Raw genomic sequence first — 16,001 nt, forward strand, 5'->3', positions numbered from 1 at the left:
CTGGTGAGAGCAGAAATGAGTGAAAAATGGGCACTCTATAAGCCTCCATAAGGCTATGCATGCAATTTTTTTGACAAAAAACAGGCCCATTTTTGCGAAAAACGGGGCATTTTTTGCTCGTTTTTGGCCCCCCACCCTGCAGGAGCACTGTGCAAGCCCCACCGCCCAGGGCTATTCATGCCTTTTTTGGGGAAAAACTGGCTGTTTTGGGGAGGTTTGCAGAGTGAAAAAACGTTTTTTCTCCTTTCAGAAAGCTCTTTAACTGATTGATGAGAATTACATTGATCAAGTGCTGTACCAGCAGAAACAAAGTCTTAGGTTGTCAGCGATTTCCTTCTCCAGCACATGGATAAATATACCTACCTACCTACTCTCTCTCTCTCTCTCTCTCCTACCTACCTACTGTATTTCTCTCTCTATCTCTCTACTTACCTACCTACCTACACACACTCTCTCTCTGTATTTCTCTATTTCTCTATCTCGCTCTATTTCTCTCTCTCCATCCCTTTCTCTACCTACCTACCAGTGGTGGGTTTCAAATTAAAATGCGACTGGGTGGGCATGGCCAACTTGTAAAATGTGGTGAAACTCACTTAACAACACTCTTGCTTAGCAACCAAAATGTTGACTCAGAAACTCTGGCATGTGAAGCACGCAAGTCTTAAAGCTGTCAAGTTACAAGACCCTTGCACCCCTAACCCTTTAGGAAAAAACACAGGGGTGTTCAAACTTGACAGCTTTAAGACTTTAAGGTTTGGATAGGACTCTTAGGGGCGGGGCGATTGGTGAGCCAGCCAATCAGTGAGCAGCGGGCGGGGGAAGTGTGGTGCAGATGGGCTGCGGGAGAGAGTTGGAACCGGTTCTAAATGGCATGGCAGATTTGTGGAACCTCTTCTATAGAAGAGGTTAGAACTGGCCGGTACCCACCTCTGCTACCCACCTACCTACCTACCTATTCTCTCTCTCTCTACTTACCTACTGTATTTCTCTCTCTTTATCTCCCTCTCTGTCCCTCTATCTACCTATATTTTTTAAAAATTTGCCTCTTCAAAACCTTGGTGTGTCTTATACTCCAATGCGTCTTATACTCTGAAAAATATGATAGATACCTAGGTTACCGATACTTGTTTTGACTTGTTTCCACTACTTTTTTTTAATAGTTGCTGTTCCATTGATGAGGAAATCCAAATAATCAATTGCTCTTGGCATTGTTGCTGTTGCCTTCGTGATGGTAGTGGTAGCAGTGGTCATATCCCTCTTAGTCCTCTATGTCCAGCCAAGCGGTAAGTCTCTGGACTTCATCTATCAATATTGTAATAGTGATGGAATAGTGGTGTCCATGAAGTTATTATCTTGAGAGATTTCCTACCAAGGATGGGATTGGAAAGTCTTTAGCCCATTCATTTTCACTTGTAGGATCCCCCACCCCGAATATTCATGTTCCCATATACTCATTTAAAAAGTAGGATGACATTACAATGAAGAGAAAACACTGGGACAGAAGATTTTGAAGGAAGGATGGTCCTGGGATAAAAGTAGAAAAGGATTAGGTATTTAACATTAATTGCATTTCTTTTCCGATGATAATGGTTACATTGTAGTGGAGGGATTCAAAATTTTTTACTACTGCGGTGCTGTGGGCGTGTCTTTGTGGGCGTGGCAGGGGAAGGTTACTGCAAAATCCCTATTCCCTCCCCAACCCACTAACCTGCTTTCCAGCTCCATTCTCCATTCTCCTGCTCAGGGCAACAAAAGATCAGCTGGGAAGCTGAGAGGCAGCAGGGACGGGGCCAGGCTATTTGCTTGTTCTCCGAACTATTCAAAATTTCCACTACCGGTTCTCCAGAACCTGTCAGAACTGGCTGAATAACACCACTTTTACATTGCCAACTGCCAAGTAAAGGAAATGTTTATATGCCGTGTTGAAGGTTGTACTCTAGTGACAGGCATGGATACAGCAAGGCACATAACAGGGGAAAATAGGAGAAAAAGGAAAAACTAAGCTAAATTTAAAACAGAAAGTCAAGGGATAGTAAAGTGCCTTGAAACATCATTACCGAGAGACTCAACATTTCCTGAATTCTTCTTCTAAAAATGGCACTATTTATACTTTTCCCTTGATTCCTTGGGGTTCTCTTCCTTTTTGCCCAAAAGAAAAAGAAAAAGCAAGACAGTATCTGAAATCAATCAGATCTTTATTACGGTCAAAGTCCAGCATAAGGACAGTGGGGTGCAGTCAGTTTAAAAACAAACGTACTGGCTTCTTTGGGATCTATACCGAGAGACCGATGTCATAATCTTCCATTTCATCATTGATTTTGTTGCTGATCAAACTTGGAAATGAAATTTGCAAAAAAGGCAAAGATGAAAAAGAAAGTAAACTACTGTATTTTTCGGAGTATAAGACGCACCTTTTTCCCTCAAAAAAGAGGGTGAAAATCTGGGTGCATCTTATACACTGAATGCAGCATTTTTGGCCTCCTGAAACCCTGAACCCTTCACCAAAATGGCCGTGCATAGCCTTTAGGAGGCTTCCAGAGTGTTCCTGGGGACAGGGGAGGGCAAAAACAAGTGAAAAATGGGCTTGTTTTTGCTCCCCCCTGACCCCAGGAGCACTCTATAAGCCTCCTAAAGACTATGTATGCCATTTTTTGAGAAAAAATGGGCCTATTTTTGCAAAAAACAGGGCATTTTTTGCTCCTTTTTGGCCCCCCCAGCCCCCAGGAGCAATCTACAAACCTCCTAAAGGATATGCATACCCTTTTATTTGACAAAAAAACAGGTCTGTTTTTGCAGAGTGCAAATTTTTTTTTTTAAATTTGCCTCTTCAAAATCTTGGTGCATCTTATACTCTGGTGCATCTTATACTCCGAAAAATACGGTAGTTGGTTTTTTAACCAGTTTTTCAGGGAACCAAACCTTACATGCTTTTAGAATTGAAATACTGTTGTCACAAAATGGCTTATTGTAGTCACCGTCACTGAAATCTTCCCTCTGAGGAAACACAATTCTGCTGAAAGTGCTCTGCTGTGTTTCATTTCATTAGACTTCATTTTGGACCCCTCAAGGAGTATTCTTTCAACCGTGTCAAAATAGCTTTAAGAACTTAGATATGCTTTTAAATTTCAAATTCTGCACAACCCTGCTTCTGCGTTGGAAGGAATGCCTAATTCTTTTATTTATATTTTTTCAGATGCTAATTCTGAATTGTCTAAAGGTTCTGAGGGTTACTTAATCGGTGTTGGCCGGGCGGATTGTACTGGTCCTATAGCTGAAGTATCTTTAGTGAGTATTTGCTTGGCCTCAATAGTTCACAGCCTAGTTATCCCAATCATTTAATATCCCACTCAAACTCAACTCAACTGAAGTTCTCATCCAACCTTGGAGCAATGGGGACCCATGCCTTCTAATAATTTTCAAAGGGAAAGAAGATTTCTCCTTTGGTGCCTGTCTACCAACCAGAAACCAAACATCAAACTCTTTCCCCTCTCATCTTATAAAATTCCCATTCCTCTGAACTGCCTTTTCCCAATATCTCAGCAAGTTAAATCTCCCAACCAGGACCACTTTATTCTCTGGCTTCTACGTCTTTCTATTCTTCTTCTTTCATTATTAGCCCATCAAGGCAGTGCAGACAAAGAACAGGACCATCTTATGCTGCTAACATTCCAAAGGTCATTCCCACATGCTATAACATTACATGCATTCCAACTTTTTTCTACAACTACTGTACATTTCTTCTCAAAATTCTCTCAGGAAACATATACAGGTAGTCCTCGACTTACAACATTTCATTTAGTGACAGTTCAAAATTACAGCATCACTGAAAAAAGTGGCTTATAATTATTTTTTCACACTTACAACTATTGCAGCATCCCCATGTCAAGTGATCAAAATTCAGATAGTTGGCAACTGACAGTTGCAATTTCCTGGGATCGTGTGATCAGTGTTTGTGACCTTCTGACAAGCAAAGTCAATGGGCAAACCAGATTTACTTAACAACAGCATTACTAACTTAACAAATGCAATGAGGCACATAACAACTGTGGCAAGAAAGATAGCAAAATGGGGCAAAACTCACTTAACAAATGTCTCGCTTAGTAACATAAATTTTGGGCTCAATTTTGCTCGTAAGTCGAGAACTACCTGTACCAGCGAGTAACTAATAATGTAATGTATTGTGCGCACACCCCACCTACAGTACCTAAACTGAAACATTTGCATATTACTGGTGCTTCTTTTAAGATACCCCTTGCGTATTTGATAATGTCTCCTTTCTTTCTTGTACAATTATATTTATAACTTGATGGAAATATTCAGAAGGATTTTGGAAGCCACCTGCCAGGTTTGAGGAGGCATATGCATTTCTGGAGTCTCGGATTATAACACCTTCTAATAAGAGAGGATTGAATTAGGTGTATGGTTAATGATACCCAGCCTGCTTCCACCAGTAGAATCTGGAAGGAGGCTTCCTTTGTCTCCCCTCCCTGAAGAGCAGTGGCCCATTCCCTTCCCGCTCTCAAAATTTCTGCTACCGGTTCTCCAGAACCTGTCAGAACTGGCTGAATTACACCTCTGCAGAAGAGGTATTACCATCAGGGATTGCAAGATCTTCTGCATTTCTCCCTCCTCCCACTTTTCTTGGAATAGTATTTCTCCCATGCTTAAACTGGCAATAATCCTATGAGAATTTAAGAAAGGTTGGCTGTTGCAAAAGGCCTTTGGGGTTGAGATGTTTAGATTTCCAGTAAGATCAGGGCACTGATGAGCTTGCTTGTTGTTCCTTGTTTCAGGATGATGGCGTGATGTGAGAGAGTAATTATGCTATAATTAATTCCTATATGTATAGAACAATATGAGTACAGAATGTAAGGATTTATATTCCTATATTTATATTCCTGTATATAATTCCTAGGGATGCCCTGGTGACTCAGGGGCTAAGACGCTGAGCTTGTCAATACGAAAGGTGGCAGTTTGAATCCCTAGCGTTGCATAATGGAGTGAGCTCCTGTTACTTGTCACAGCTTCTGCCAACCTAGCAGTTCGAAAGCATGTAAAAATGCAAGTAGAAAAATAGGAACCACCTTTGGTGGGAAGGTAACAGCGTTCAGTGCGCTTTCAGCTGGCCACACGACCATGGAGACGTCTTCAGACAGTGCTGGCTCTTCACCTTTGAAACAGAGATGAGCACTACCCCCTAGAGTCGGGAATGACTAGCACATATGTGTGAGAGGAACCTTTACCTTTATATAATTCCTATATTTACAGAACAATATGAGTACAGAATGTAAGGATTTATAGTCCTATATTTTATTTTATTTTTTAGTTAGTCACTCAAAGTCAATAGCCACCAAAGCAGTTTTTAATCTTAAACTAATAAATAATGACATGTTGTGTTTCACTGTAGATGGGCTATGGCAGTCTTCATCAGAAAGGTGGCGGCATCCTCTCACGACTATATTGCAGAACTTTCATCCTAGCAGAACGACAGAATGACACCAAACGAGTAGTGCACGTGGTTGCTGAAATAGCAGTGATGTCTCAAAGAGTAAGGCTAGAGGTAGGTGAGGAATAACCAGTACCTCTCCTCTCCCCCCTCTCCTTCCCCCCTTCCCCCTTCCCCTCTCTTTTATGAATTGTAATCATGGTGATGTTGTAATGAAATCCAAGCTGTAGGAGAAGGAGTGGCAGAACCTGGGGGGTGGAGTCAAAAGACTGCCTATTTGTGGCTATGTAGAGATTCTAGTCTGATTCCTCTTTTGACTCTGCCTTCAGGTGCTACACTCCTTCTCTTACACAAATATATATATACTTAAATGGCACACCAGTAGAAATTTAGGAATTAAAAGACAGATCCTTAATTGTAGTCAAGTTCTGCATGTAGACTATGAGGTGTCAATTCATATAGTGAGCCGGCTTCTGGGTTGTTGGTTTTTTTTTGCCTTGCTTTCTAGGTTGTGGCTTATTTGATGTATTTAATTAATCGTTGCAGATATTCTTCAGGTCCAATCCTGGTCCTGTTACACAGCATTGTAATTAAGGCATCTTTTCTTACCGTGGTTTAGAGCAGGCAGATTACAATCCCAACATTACTATAACTTGATTTAGAATTTTCCCAACAGAAGGCAGCTTGATAAATGCATATATACCAGTATGTGTATGTGTAACGTGCTTTAGCACTTTAAAGATATGCACTCTGGATAAAGATATATATTCTGGATATGTGTGTACACCCAAACACTTTGAATTCTCATTACTGAATGCCTTAAGACATACCCCTTTCCTTGTCCTATTGAAAATATTTTATATAAAAGTAAAATGTAACAATGCAAGACAACATATTTCTTTCAAACCTTTTTTTTTAAGGTAATGAAACAGTTAAAATATAAATATGGAGATCTGTACAATCAGAACAATGTCATAATGACTGGAACTCATACCCATTCAGGACCTGGAGGCTATTTCCAAAACACCTTGCTCATCATAACATCTGGAGGTCTTATAAAGCCAGCACTGAATGCCATTGTCAACGGGATTGTTAAAGTAAGGCAACATCCAATTTAGCATTTTAACTTCATGTAATGGTATCTTTTGAGGCTGAAATGGATTCTCATCCTCCTTTGGACGTTTCTTTAAGACAGTGTTTCTCAAACTTGGCGACTTTAAGTCCTGTGGACTTCAACTCCCAGAATCCCCCAGCCAGCTATGCTGGCTGGGGAATTCTGGGAGTTGAAGTCCACAGGACTTAAAGTCGCCAAGTTTGAGAAACACTGCTTTAAGACAACAGCCATACTTTAGAGAAAATTGCTATAGGTAGTCCTTGACTGATGACCACTCATTCCATGGCTGTTCAAAGATACGATGGCACTGAATGAAGGGATTTGTGACTCATGCCCAAAGCTATGGCCATTGGAACACCTCTATGGTCAATTTGATGAATTTATTTTATTTATTTAGTGTATGGTATATCACACATGTGCAATACACATACACACACACACATTAACAATTCATCTAGATTAGTAAAACATAATAAAATATAAATGTTAAAAAGATCTATATTCATATACACAATGGGCAGTTGTGCCCTTGTGCAAAGCTCCAATTGCACGACTGCCCTCCACCCGCATGAGTGGAGCTTCGTGCACGCCCGCTTGCTCATCACTCACGCAGTTTGGTTTGAAACATGTTTCAGTCCAGGCCATGGCACGAGGGTTGGAGACCCCTGTTCCAGCTGATAAATGAGGAAGGTTGGCATGCATTGGCAGGAGAAATCTGATGAAAATTTGGGCACTTGGCAGCTCACTTGCACTTATGATCACAGGGGCATTGCAACTCCCCCATCCGTCTATCTTCCTCTACGTCTATGTCGTTTTGGACCCTGCCACTCTGCTAACCTTCACCACCATGTTCTTGTTCCTGCTGATGCTGAGGTATGCCCAGCCTGGCTGTTGGGCTATATGGTGCTAGCTTTGATTTGCAGAAATGAGGGTGGGGGAAGCATAAAGCAGCTTAAACGAACCAGAGCCCTTCTGGTCGTCTTCCTGAACCAAATGGGACTGGCTTTGAACAGTGAAAAAGAGAAAATAAACCCAAAGCAGCCTTCCTCTCCTCCCTTTAATTTGCTGCAGTGCAATGCCATCCCCTGACCTAGTAAAGTGACAAAAGGGGGCATTTTGACACTCTACAGCCCCTTTAACCTGGTTTGATGCTGGTGCAGTGGTTAAAATGCAGTATTGCAGGCTAATTTGCTGACTGCCGAATGCCAGCAGTTCAACAGTTCAGGTTTCACCGGGTCAAGGTTCAAGGCTGACTCATCCTTTCAAAGTGGGTAAAATGAGGACCCAGATTGTTGGGATCAATAGGCTGACTCTGTAAGCCACTTAGAGAGGGCTTACAGAGTCCTCTCTAAATGGCTTATATACTGCTTCATATTGCAAAGCAATATGAAGCGGTATATAAGTCTAAGTCAGTGGGTCTCAACCTTCCTAATGCCACGACCCTTTAATACAGTTCCTCATGTTGTGGTGACCCCCAACCATAAAACTATTTTATGTTTTCCGTAGTTTTTTTGAAAACATGTGTTTTCTGATGGTCTTGGGCGACCCTTGTGAAAGGGTCGTTTGACCCCCAAAGGGGTCACGATCCACGGGTTGAGAACCACTGGTCTAAATGCTAGTGTGCTTTCTAAAAATCTTTGCAATGCAGCAAGTGAAACCCGCATGATCCAGCAGCCTGGCCACGCATGCCTCATCAGCGGTGGGAGCCAGAAGACAGTAACAAAGATTGGGCAGTGGAGCGCAAGGCTGCAGAGGTCTCAGATTGTAGGATAGCGAGGGTAACTGGAACGGGGCTTGGGCAGTTGTGGCTTCCTGTCGCATGACTCAGAGTTGTGTGGTTCTGGAGTTACTTGCCACCCTGTAATGGCTTTTGGGTTAAATACGCATGAGATGGAGATGTTAATATTCAACTGCAGGCTGATGATACCTGGTCCTGATCTATTTAGTGGCATAATAGGATTTGTTTACATTTACGTCTGGAATAGCCTACCTCTATGCATTACTTTAAAATATCATTTTCTTTCTTTCTTATATTATTTAATGTTCCATCTGTGATTCCCATTCTATGTTACAAAACATCTGTGTTTAAGCAACCAATCTTGGCTTGGAAGGATGGCTGGTACAAGAGGCCCATCAGGGAGTAGAATTATCCCATGCATTCTCCTAGCTACTTTTCTTATATAATAACTCTATGATAATATCTTTGAGACCTTCTGGGACCTCAAGGTTCTTTATTGTGCTTGATTTTTCAGTTATGTAAGGATCGTGTTTCCCTGAAAATAAGGCAGGGTCTTATTTTCTTTTGACAAATAAGCACTTGGCCTAATTTTCAGGGATGTCTTATTATTTTTGAGGTGCAGGAGGCCCCTTAACAGCCTGCAGCCCCCCCGGATCAGCTGATGCAGAGAGGGCTGGAAGTTCTGTTTCTGGCACACTCTTGCCATACCTAGCATCACTGAGCCTCCTTGTTGCTTCCCATGCAAACAGCACGAGGTGAGGAGGTGAGGTGAGGGGGGTGGGAAGGGGGGGGAACATGCCCCATGCGCCCCACATGCACCTGGGACATGTGGGGCATGTTCCCCTCCTTTCCCCCCTGAGGAGAGAACTAGCTGCGCAGGTGCGTCAAAGGCCTTATTTTAAGGGGAGGGCTAATTTTAGTGCATGCGTCAAAAGCCTGATTGGGCTTATTATCCAGAAAGGTCTTCGTTTCGGGAATACATGGTAGTCTTGTGCTAAAAAGCTGGATGCAAAAAAGCTGGGTGCAAATCAAAATGTTTCAGTTTCCATGTTTTTAATCCCTATTTTTTACTTTTCAGAGTATTGACATGGCACATCGGAATATGGTGCAAGGACATGTTTTTATCGGTACAGGTTTGGTAGAAGACACTCAAATAAACAGAAGTCCTCTTTCTTACCTTCAGAATCCAGCTTCTGAAAGACGCCGGTAAATAAAGAAAATATTGAGGGCATTTTCATTAATTGTAGTGGATGTAATCTTATAATTTAGCTAAGGCATAGTATTTATATCTGCGCAACCCTGGATTAAGATTCACTTGCTCAAAGGAAGCGTTTCCCAACGTTAGTAACTTTAAGGTGTTTGGACTTCAGCTGCTACAATTCCCTCCAACGTATTGACTGGGGAAATTGGCAACTGAAGTCCACAGAGCTTAAATTTATCATGGTTGAAAAACACTACTCTAAACAATTATCTGTTTGTTTAGAACTTGCTCAATGAAAAACAGAATCCTATGGGTATTTTATAGGAGCCCTGTCTGGAATATAATGATTTACTGTTTTGTTCTCTTTCCAAAATGCTCAGAAGGAGATGAACATATATTTAGAGGGTATTATTTCTCCCCTCCCTCCTTCTTCCATTTCCTTGATGAAGGAAGGCCACTATCACGATCATAGGAACAACAATGCTGAAAGGTTCAAGAGACAGAGTCCTTTCTTAGCCATTCATTCATTTATTCATTTTAGATCACCTGAACCAATGGTGGGTTGCAGACGGTATGCCCCGGTATGGGCGTACCGGAGCCAGCCTGGAGCACCGGATACCATTCCGGTACGGTGCTCCAGAGGGCCCACCCACCCGCCCGAGCTCCTTACTGGAGTTTAAAGGTTTCTGTGCTTCCGTGCAGGTGCATGGCGCATACAGTGCCTGTGTGACGCTCTGCAGAGCAGCTGGAGCATCGCAGTGGCACTTGAACGCATGCGTGCATGCGCGCATCCATGAAGACGCTCCCAGCCCTGTTCCAACCGTACCGGTTGGAACGGAATTTGCAACCCACCACTGACCTAGACCTTATGTTACTCAGCAGCTTACAGACAACAGAACATCCATGGTATAAAAATGATATGATAGAAATTATAAATTATGATAGTAAAGCAACATGGATTGTTAAGTGAACAATGAGAGACAACATAAAAGTGGAATTTAGCACATAGTTGACAAGGTCTGTCTATAGTAAAATGTCCATGACATTAAGAGTGTGTATATAGGTAAAAATGTGCACATATGTGAATATCCAAGAAACTTTAATTTTGCTAAGGATGTTGATAATCCTGAGAATGAATTTTGAGTGCTCGGAATGCTGAATGCTGAGAACGTTGAATTCTTCATGCTGGTGAGGAATTCTGGGAGTTGAAATCCACAAATATTTGTTAAGATGTTGTTAAGATTGAGAAGCTCTATTCTAGTTGCTGTGAAAGGCTCTCTTTTCTCCCCCCCCTCATGTCCTCCATGTTTTCCAGGTATTCATCAAACGTAGACAAAGAATTGACGTTGCTGAAAATGGTTGCAGATAATGGCCAAGAGATTGGAATGTTTAGGTGAGAACTTCTTTGAAAACAGGAAGGAAGTCAACCCAGGCAGACTGTATTGGTTCATTTTATTCCCAACAGGCTACATATTTAAGGCTGGTACAGAAAGGTAGATTGGGATAAAGCAGTGAGAGTGACTGGCTCAAACATACAGGTGAACCTGAATGGCCAAAGGTAGCCTTGAACCTGGATCTTCTTTTTTCAAGTTCATCACCTTTATCCTATTTCATATGTTGTCTGATGAGTTGGTGAAGTTGAAATTAAAGAAAGATGGGTGGGTAAAGAAAATAAAGTTGAGAGAAGCTGACTTGTGTGATGAAGAACAAAAGAAGGAAAATAAGACCATACCCCATTGTATTGAAAGTATAGCTTGCTGGGAGATAGGTTAAACATGTATTCCTGCTGATTAATTAATCATTGACTGCTTACTAGCAGTCTGCATACTAGCAGCTTCCCTTTCAAGGAGAGAAGAAGAGCTTTAAAAGAGAGGTTTCTATCACATTTTAAGCTGTTCAGAGTCATCTGTGAGATGTGCGGCAAATAATTTTAATAATAAATGACTAAAAAGAAATGGATTATAGATAGATGATAGATAGATAGATAGATAGATAGATAGATAGATAGATAGATAGATACATACATACATACATACATAGATACATAGATACATACATACAACTTGCCTCCAGAAGTTGTGAATGCTCCAACACTGGACGTTTTTTAAGAAGATGTTGGATGACCATTTGTCTGAAGTGGTGTAGTGTTTCCTGCCTGAGCAGGGGGTTGGACTAGAAGACCTCCAAGGTCCCTTCCAACTCTATTCTAATCTAGATAGATAGATAGGTGACAGACAGACAGACAGACAGACAGACAGACAGACAGACAGAGACTGACTGAATTTTTGGATAGGAAGGGTTAAATCATATATGGTTAGCTGCCTAGGGCCTTTGGTAATAGATGGCATACAAGTAAGTAAGTAAGTAAGTAAGTAAACAAGTACTCTCCTAACAGCTTTCCCTTCTTTGATTTTTTTACTAGCTGGTTTGCCGTTCATCCTGTCAGTATGAACAACAGCAACCTTTTAGTTAATAGTGACAATACTGGCTATGCAGCTTATCTCTTTGAACAAGAGAAGAATGAAGGATACCTTCCTGGAAAGGTAAGAACAATTAACGTTCACCATTGTATACAACATAGTAAGTTGTGTCAGCCTTCTATTGAATGTAGCTAGTAGTTCAAATAGTCCCATGTGGTTGGCAGTGGCTGACAGCCACCCAGAGTTTTGTACAGGAAATGTTATATTTCTATGTGAAGATCTTGGGATTTGCATCTGGGACCTTTCCCATTCAGTGCACGAAATAATAGCCCCAAATGATTATTCCCCGTTAGGTTTTAAACCTTGTTTAAGATACTATTAGTACTTTAGGATTTATCAACAAACTAAAGTTCAACTAAGGGATGCCGTGGCTCAGTGGCTAAGACACTGAGCTTGTCGTTCAGAAAGGTCGGCAATTTGGCGGTTCGAATCCCTAGTGCCGCGTAACGGAGTGAGCTCCCGTTACTTCTCCCAGCTTCTGCCAAACTAGCAATTCGAAAGCATGTAAAAATGCAAGTACCAAAATAGGAACTACCTTTGCTGGGAAGATAACAGCGTTCCGTGCGCCTTCTGCATTTAGTCATGCCAGCCACATGACTACGGAGACATCTTCATACAGCACTGGCTCTTCGCCTTTGAAATGGAGATGAGCATAGTCCCCTAGAGTCAGGAACGACTAGCCTATATGTGCGAGGGGAACCTTTACCTTTACCTAAAGTTCAACTAAGTTACTCTCCAGAAGCATTGCAAATTTTGTTCCTAGAATTCCAGGTCCTATTGACCAAGAAATTTGGAGATTATACTCATAGTACAGTTGAGGAGGTTAAGGTGAGGAGCCTAAATTGGAGAAGTGTGTTCCTTTCTTCAGTTGGCAGATGAAATGTGGGACAGTAGCTCACTCCTCTGGAGTTCTAGAAAGTCTTCATAATTGATTCTATTCCCAGACATGTGGGTGATGTGTTTATTGGTCCTTTGATGTGGATTGATTTGTTATTGTTTGATTGCTTTGGTCTGGGTTTCCTGTGGGGTTGTATATTATTAACTGTTTTTTATTGTTTTTGGATTTTGAAAGCCATCCAGACTTTATATATAAATAATAATTATATCCCAGATCCTTGGAAAGAGGTGCATAAAAACATTAAATCCAGTCTGAATATCTGGCTGACTGTGCAATGAACCATAATAATGAAGCTTGGCGGTGCAAATGAAATGAAATAAATACAAGAAAGCAAACTTTCATTTCCATGTGACTACTCACAAAATCTAAAACCACAGAATATTGCTTGAAGGTGGAAAGCAATTAAAACATCGCAGTAAATGCCAGATCTCATTAAAAGTCATTTTGTTAAGTATCTGTTTGGTCAAACTTGCTCAAATATTGTTATCCTGTTTTAGTCTAGTCTCATAAGGGAATTGTAGTCCTAGACCTAATGACCACAATTGAGCCCAAAATTTTTGTTGCTAAGTGAGACAGTTACTAAGTGAGTTTCCTCCCTATTTTATAACCAGTCTTGCCTCAACTGCTAAGTGAATCACTGCAGTTGTTAAGTTAGCAACACTTTAAGCGAATTGTTATGTGAAAATGGCTTCTCCATTGACTTTGCTTGTCAATGGAGCTGATCACATGATCCCAGGACACTACAATCGTCATAAATATGAACCAGTTGCCAAGTGGCCCAATTTGGATCATGTGATCATGGGGACGCTGCAATGGTTGTAAGGGTGAAAAATAGATATGTCATTTTTTCGTTCCTGCTTTTCAAACAGTCACAATGGTTGTAAATCATATATGCTACTAAGAATAATAAAGGTAAAAGGTAAAGGTTCCCCTCGCACATATGTGCTAGTCATTCCTGACTCTAGGGGGCGGTGCTCATCTCCGTTTCAAAGGCAAAGAGCCAGCGCAGTCAGAAGACGTCTCCTGTGGTCATGTGGCTGGCATGACTAAATGCTGAAGATGCACAGAACGCTGTTACCTTCCCACCAAAGTGGTTCCTATTTTTCTACTTGCATTTTTTACGTGCTTTCAAACTGCTGGGTTGGCAGAAGCTGGGACAGATAACAGGAGCTCACTCCATTACGCGGCACTAGGGATTCGAACCGCTAAACTGCCGGCATTTCTGATCGACAAGCTCAGTGTCTTAGCCACTGAGCCACTATGTCCCTGTTACTAAGAATAATACACAGATCTGAATTTCTTACATGAGACTTGAGGATGGTTTTTTGCAGCAACGTCTGCAGGTTAGCATGTGTTTGCATCAATATTCACACGAACATAGGTGTGAGGTTGCAGGCCAATCCCAACAACTTTTCTACATGTATCAACCCTGTATGTATTTATAAAGAGTAGAGCTTCTATCACGATGCCACTTTGCCATCTTGCAATTTTAATACTTCCCCCTTCATCAAATGCCGATGATTCTGAGCAATAATGTTGCGGGATCAAAGGGAGTCACCGATGTGACTTTCTTCCTCTTTCAGGGTCCCTTCGTAGCAGCGTTTACGTCTTCCAACTTGGGTGATGTGTCTCCGAATACAAAGGGCCCACACTGCATCAACACCGGGGATCCATGTGAAAACATGGAGAATTACTGCCCTGTAGGTGGGGTAAGTATTGGATCAAAAGTTTGTGCATTTCGTGGTTGAAATTATATGGTGTTTCATATACCTTCCTCTGATATATCAAAGTTACTCAGAAGGAAAATGCCAAGAACTTTATGAATTCAACTCCACTTAAGACTGACTTTCAAAGAGAGCAACTGATTGGTTTGGTTTCAGGATAAGTTGCCTAATAGATGACTCTTCAAAATGCTCAAACCGGTCTAAGTTCCCACGGATAATTAAAAGCAATCATTCCATTGTGCCTTTGATTACATCATTGGATAATAGAAGAAGAATACTTTATTGTCATTGTACATATATACACAGTGTACTCATACAATGAAATTCATATAACACCCAGAGACCAGGCCCAACACACATGACAATCCCTCCCCCCCCACACACACCAAAAATTCCCCACCCCTAAAACACCCAAGCATCCATACAACAAACCAAGTAACGCTGTCCAACAGCTCACTGATGGTGGCCCTTTAGTTCATTGTTGAGTGAAATTATAGCTCTGGGATAAAAACTATTCAGAAGACATGTGCTCTGAGTTTTAATTGTACATAATAGTATGTATTCATTCAAGTCCACGTTTTGGGCAGAGAGGACCGCTGGTTTGAAAGAGGGGTCAAAGAGGCCATCTATGTCAAAATTGAACAGCCCTCTCTCAACAGAGGGGGAGGGATACAATATCATCTATCTCCAATCTACAACACAGTCCATTCAACAATTCTAAGAAGGCTCCACACCCATTTCCACCATTCAAGTGACCCTGATGACTAGAGGTGGACTACTCCCGGTTTGGCCCATATCAGTTGAACCGGTAGTAGCGGCAGTGGGAGGCTCCGCCCACCTGCCCGGATGCTTCTGAGTATGCACAAAAGCTTCTGCGTATGTGCAGAAGCATTGAGTGTGCGCGGGAGCACTCCCGAATCAGTAGTAAAAAAAAAATGGCAATCCACCACTAGTGATGAGACAGATAAGCCTCCAGGTGGCTAATGACTTGCTAAAAGAATGCAAATGACTAGCTTTCTGCAAAGGGTATATAAACCCTTCCATTCCCCACCATCCAGTCAGAGCTGAAAAAGCTTCTTAGATGAGAAGCAAAACCTCTTCGAAGAAAAACCAGAAAGTCCAACTGCCTCTTGAAAAAGCATCTTTGAGACAACCATGATCTGGATGACTGAGAATCTCATCATGCTAATTTGATATATCATTTAATTCCTTCTCATTACTTTGCTGCATCTAATAAGAGAGCCAGTTTGTTGTAGTGTTAAGGCAAGATAAAAAGATGATGATGATAATAATAATAATACTAATAATAATCCGCACAAACTGCATGAAGGCAAAAATTCAACATGTTACCACCAACAGCAAATGTCGCCTCTGTAATGGAAAAGATGAGACAGTCGACC

At 41.5% G+C, this 16,001-nt stretch overlaps 1 protein-coding gene across 1 annotated transcript in view; it reads left to right on the top strand.

Annotated features, from left to right (window-relative positions):
• Positions 1–1,195: 1,195 nt before the first annotated feature.
• ASAH2 (N-acylsphingosine amidohydrolase 2) overlaps positions 1,196–16,001 on the top strand; it is a gene marked incomplete at its 5' end in the record, with an annotated part of 30,145 nt that continues 15,339 nt past the window's right edge. The window contains 8 exons of the mRNA XM_081954082.1: positions 1,196–1,283; positions 3,194–3,285; positions 5,408–5,560; positions 6,367–6,543; positions 9,377–9,504; positions 10,815–10,892; positions 11,922–12,042; positions 14,461–14,586. Of these exons, the coding sequence (XP_081810208.1) occupies positions 1,196–1,283; positions 3,194–3,285; positions 5,408–5,560; positions 6,367–6,543; positions 9,377–9,504; positions 10,815–10,892; positions 11,922–12,042; positions 14,461–14,586 (963 nt within the window). The remainder of the gene's footprint in view (positions 1,284–3,193; positions 3,286–5,407; positions 5,561–6,366; positions 6,544–9,376; positions 9,505–10,814; positions 10,893–11,921; positions 12,043–14,460; positions 14,587–16,001) is intronic.

This window comes from Natrix helvetica, assembly GCF_964273705.1.
Source record: "Natrix helvetica genome assembly, chromosome: 5".
NCBI lineage: Eukaryota > Metazoa > Chordata > Lepidosauria > Squamata > Natricidae > Natrix > Natrix helvetica.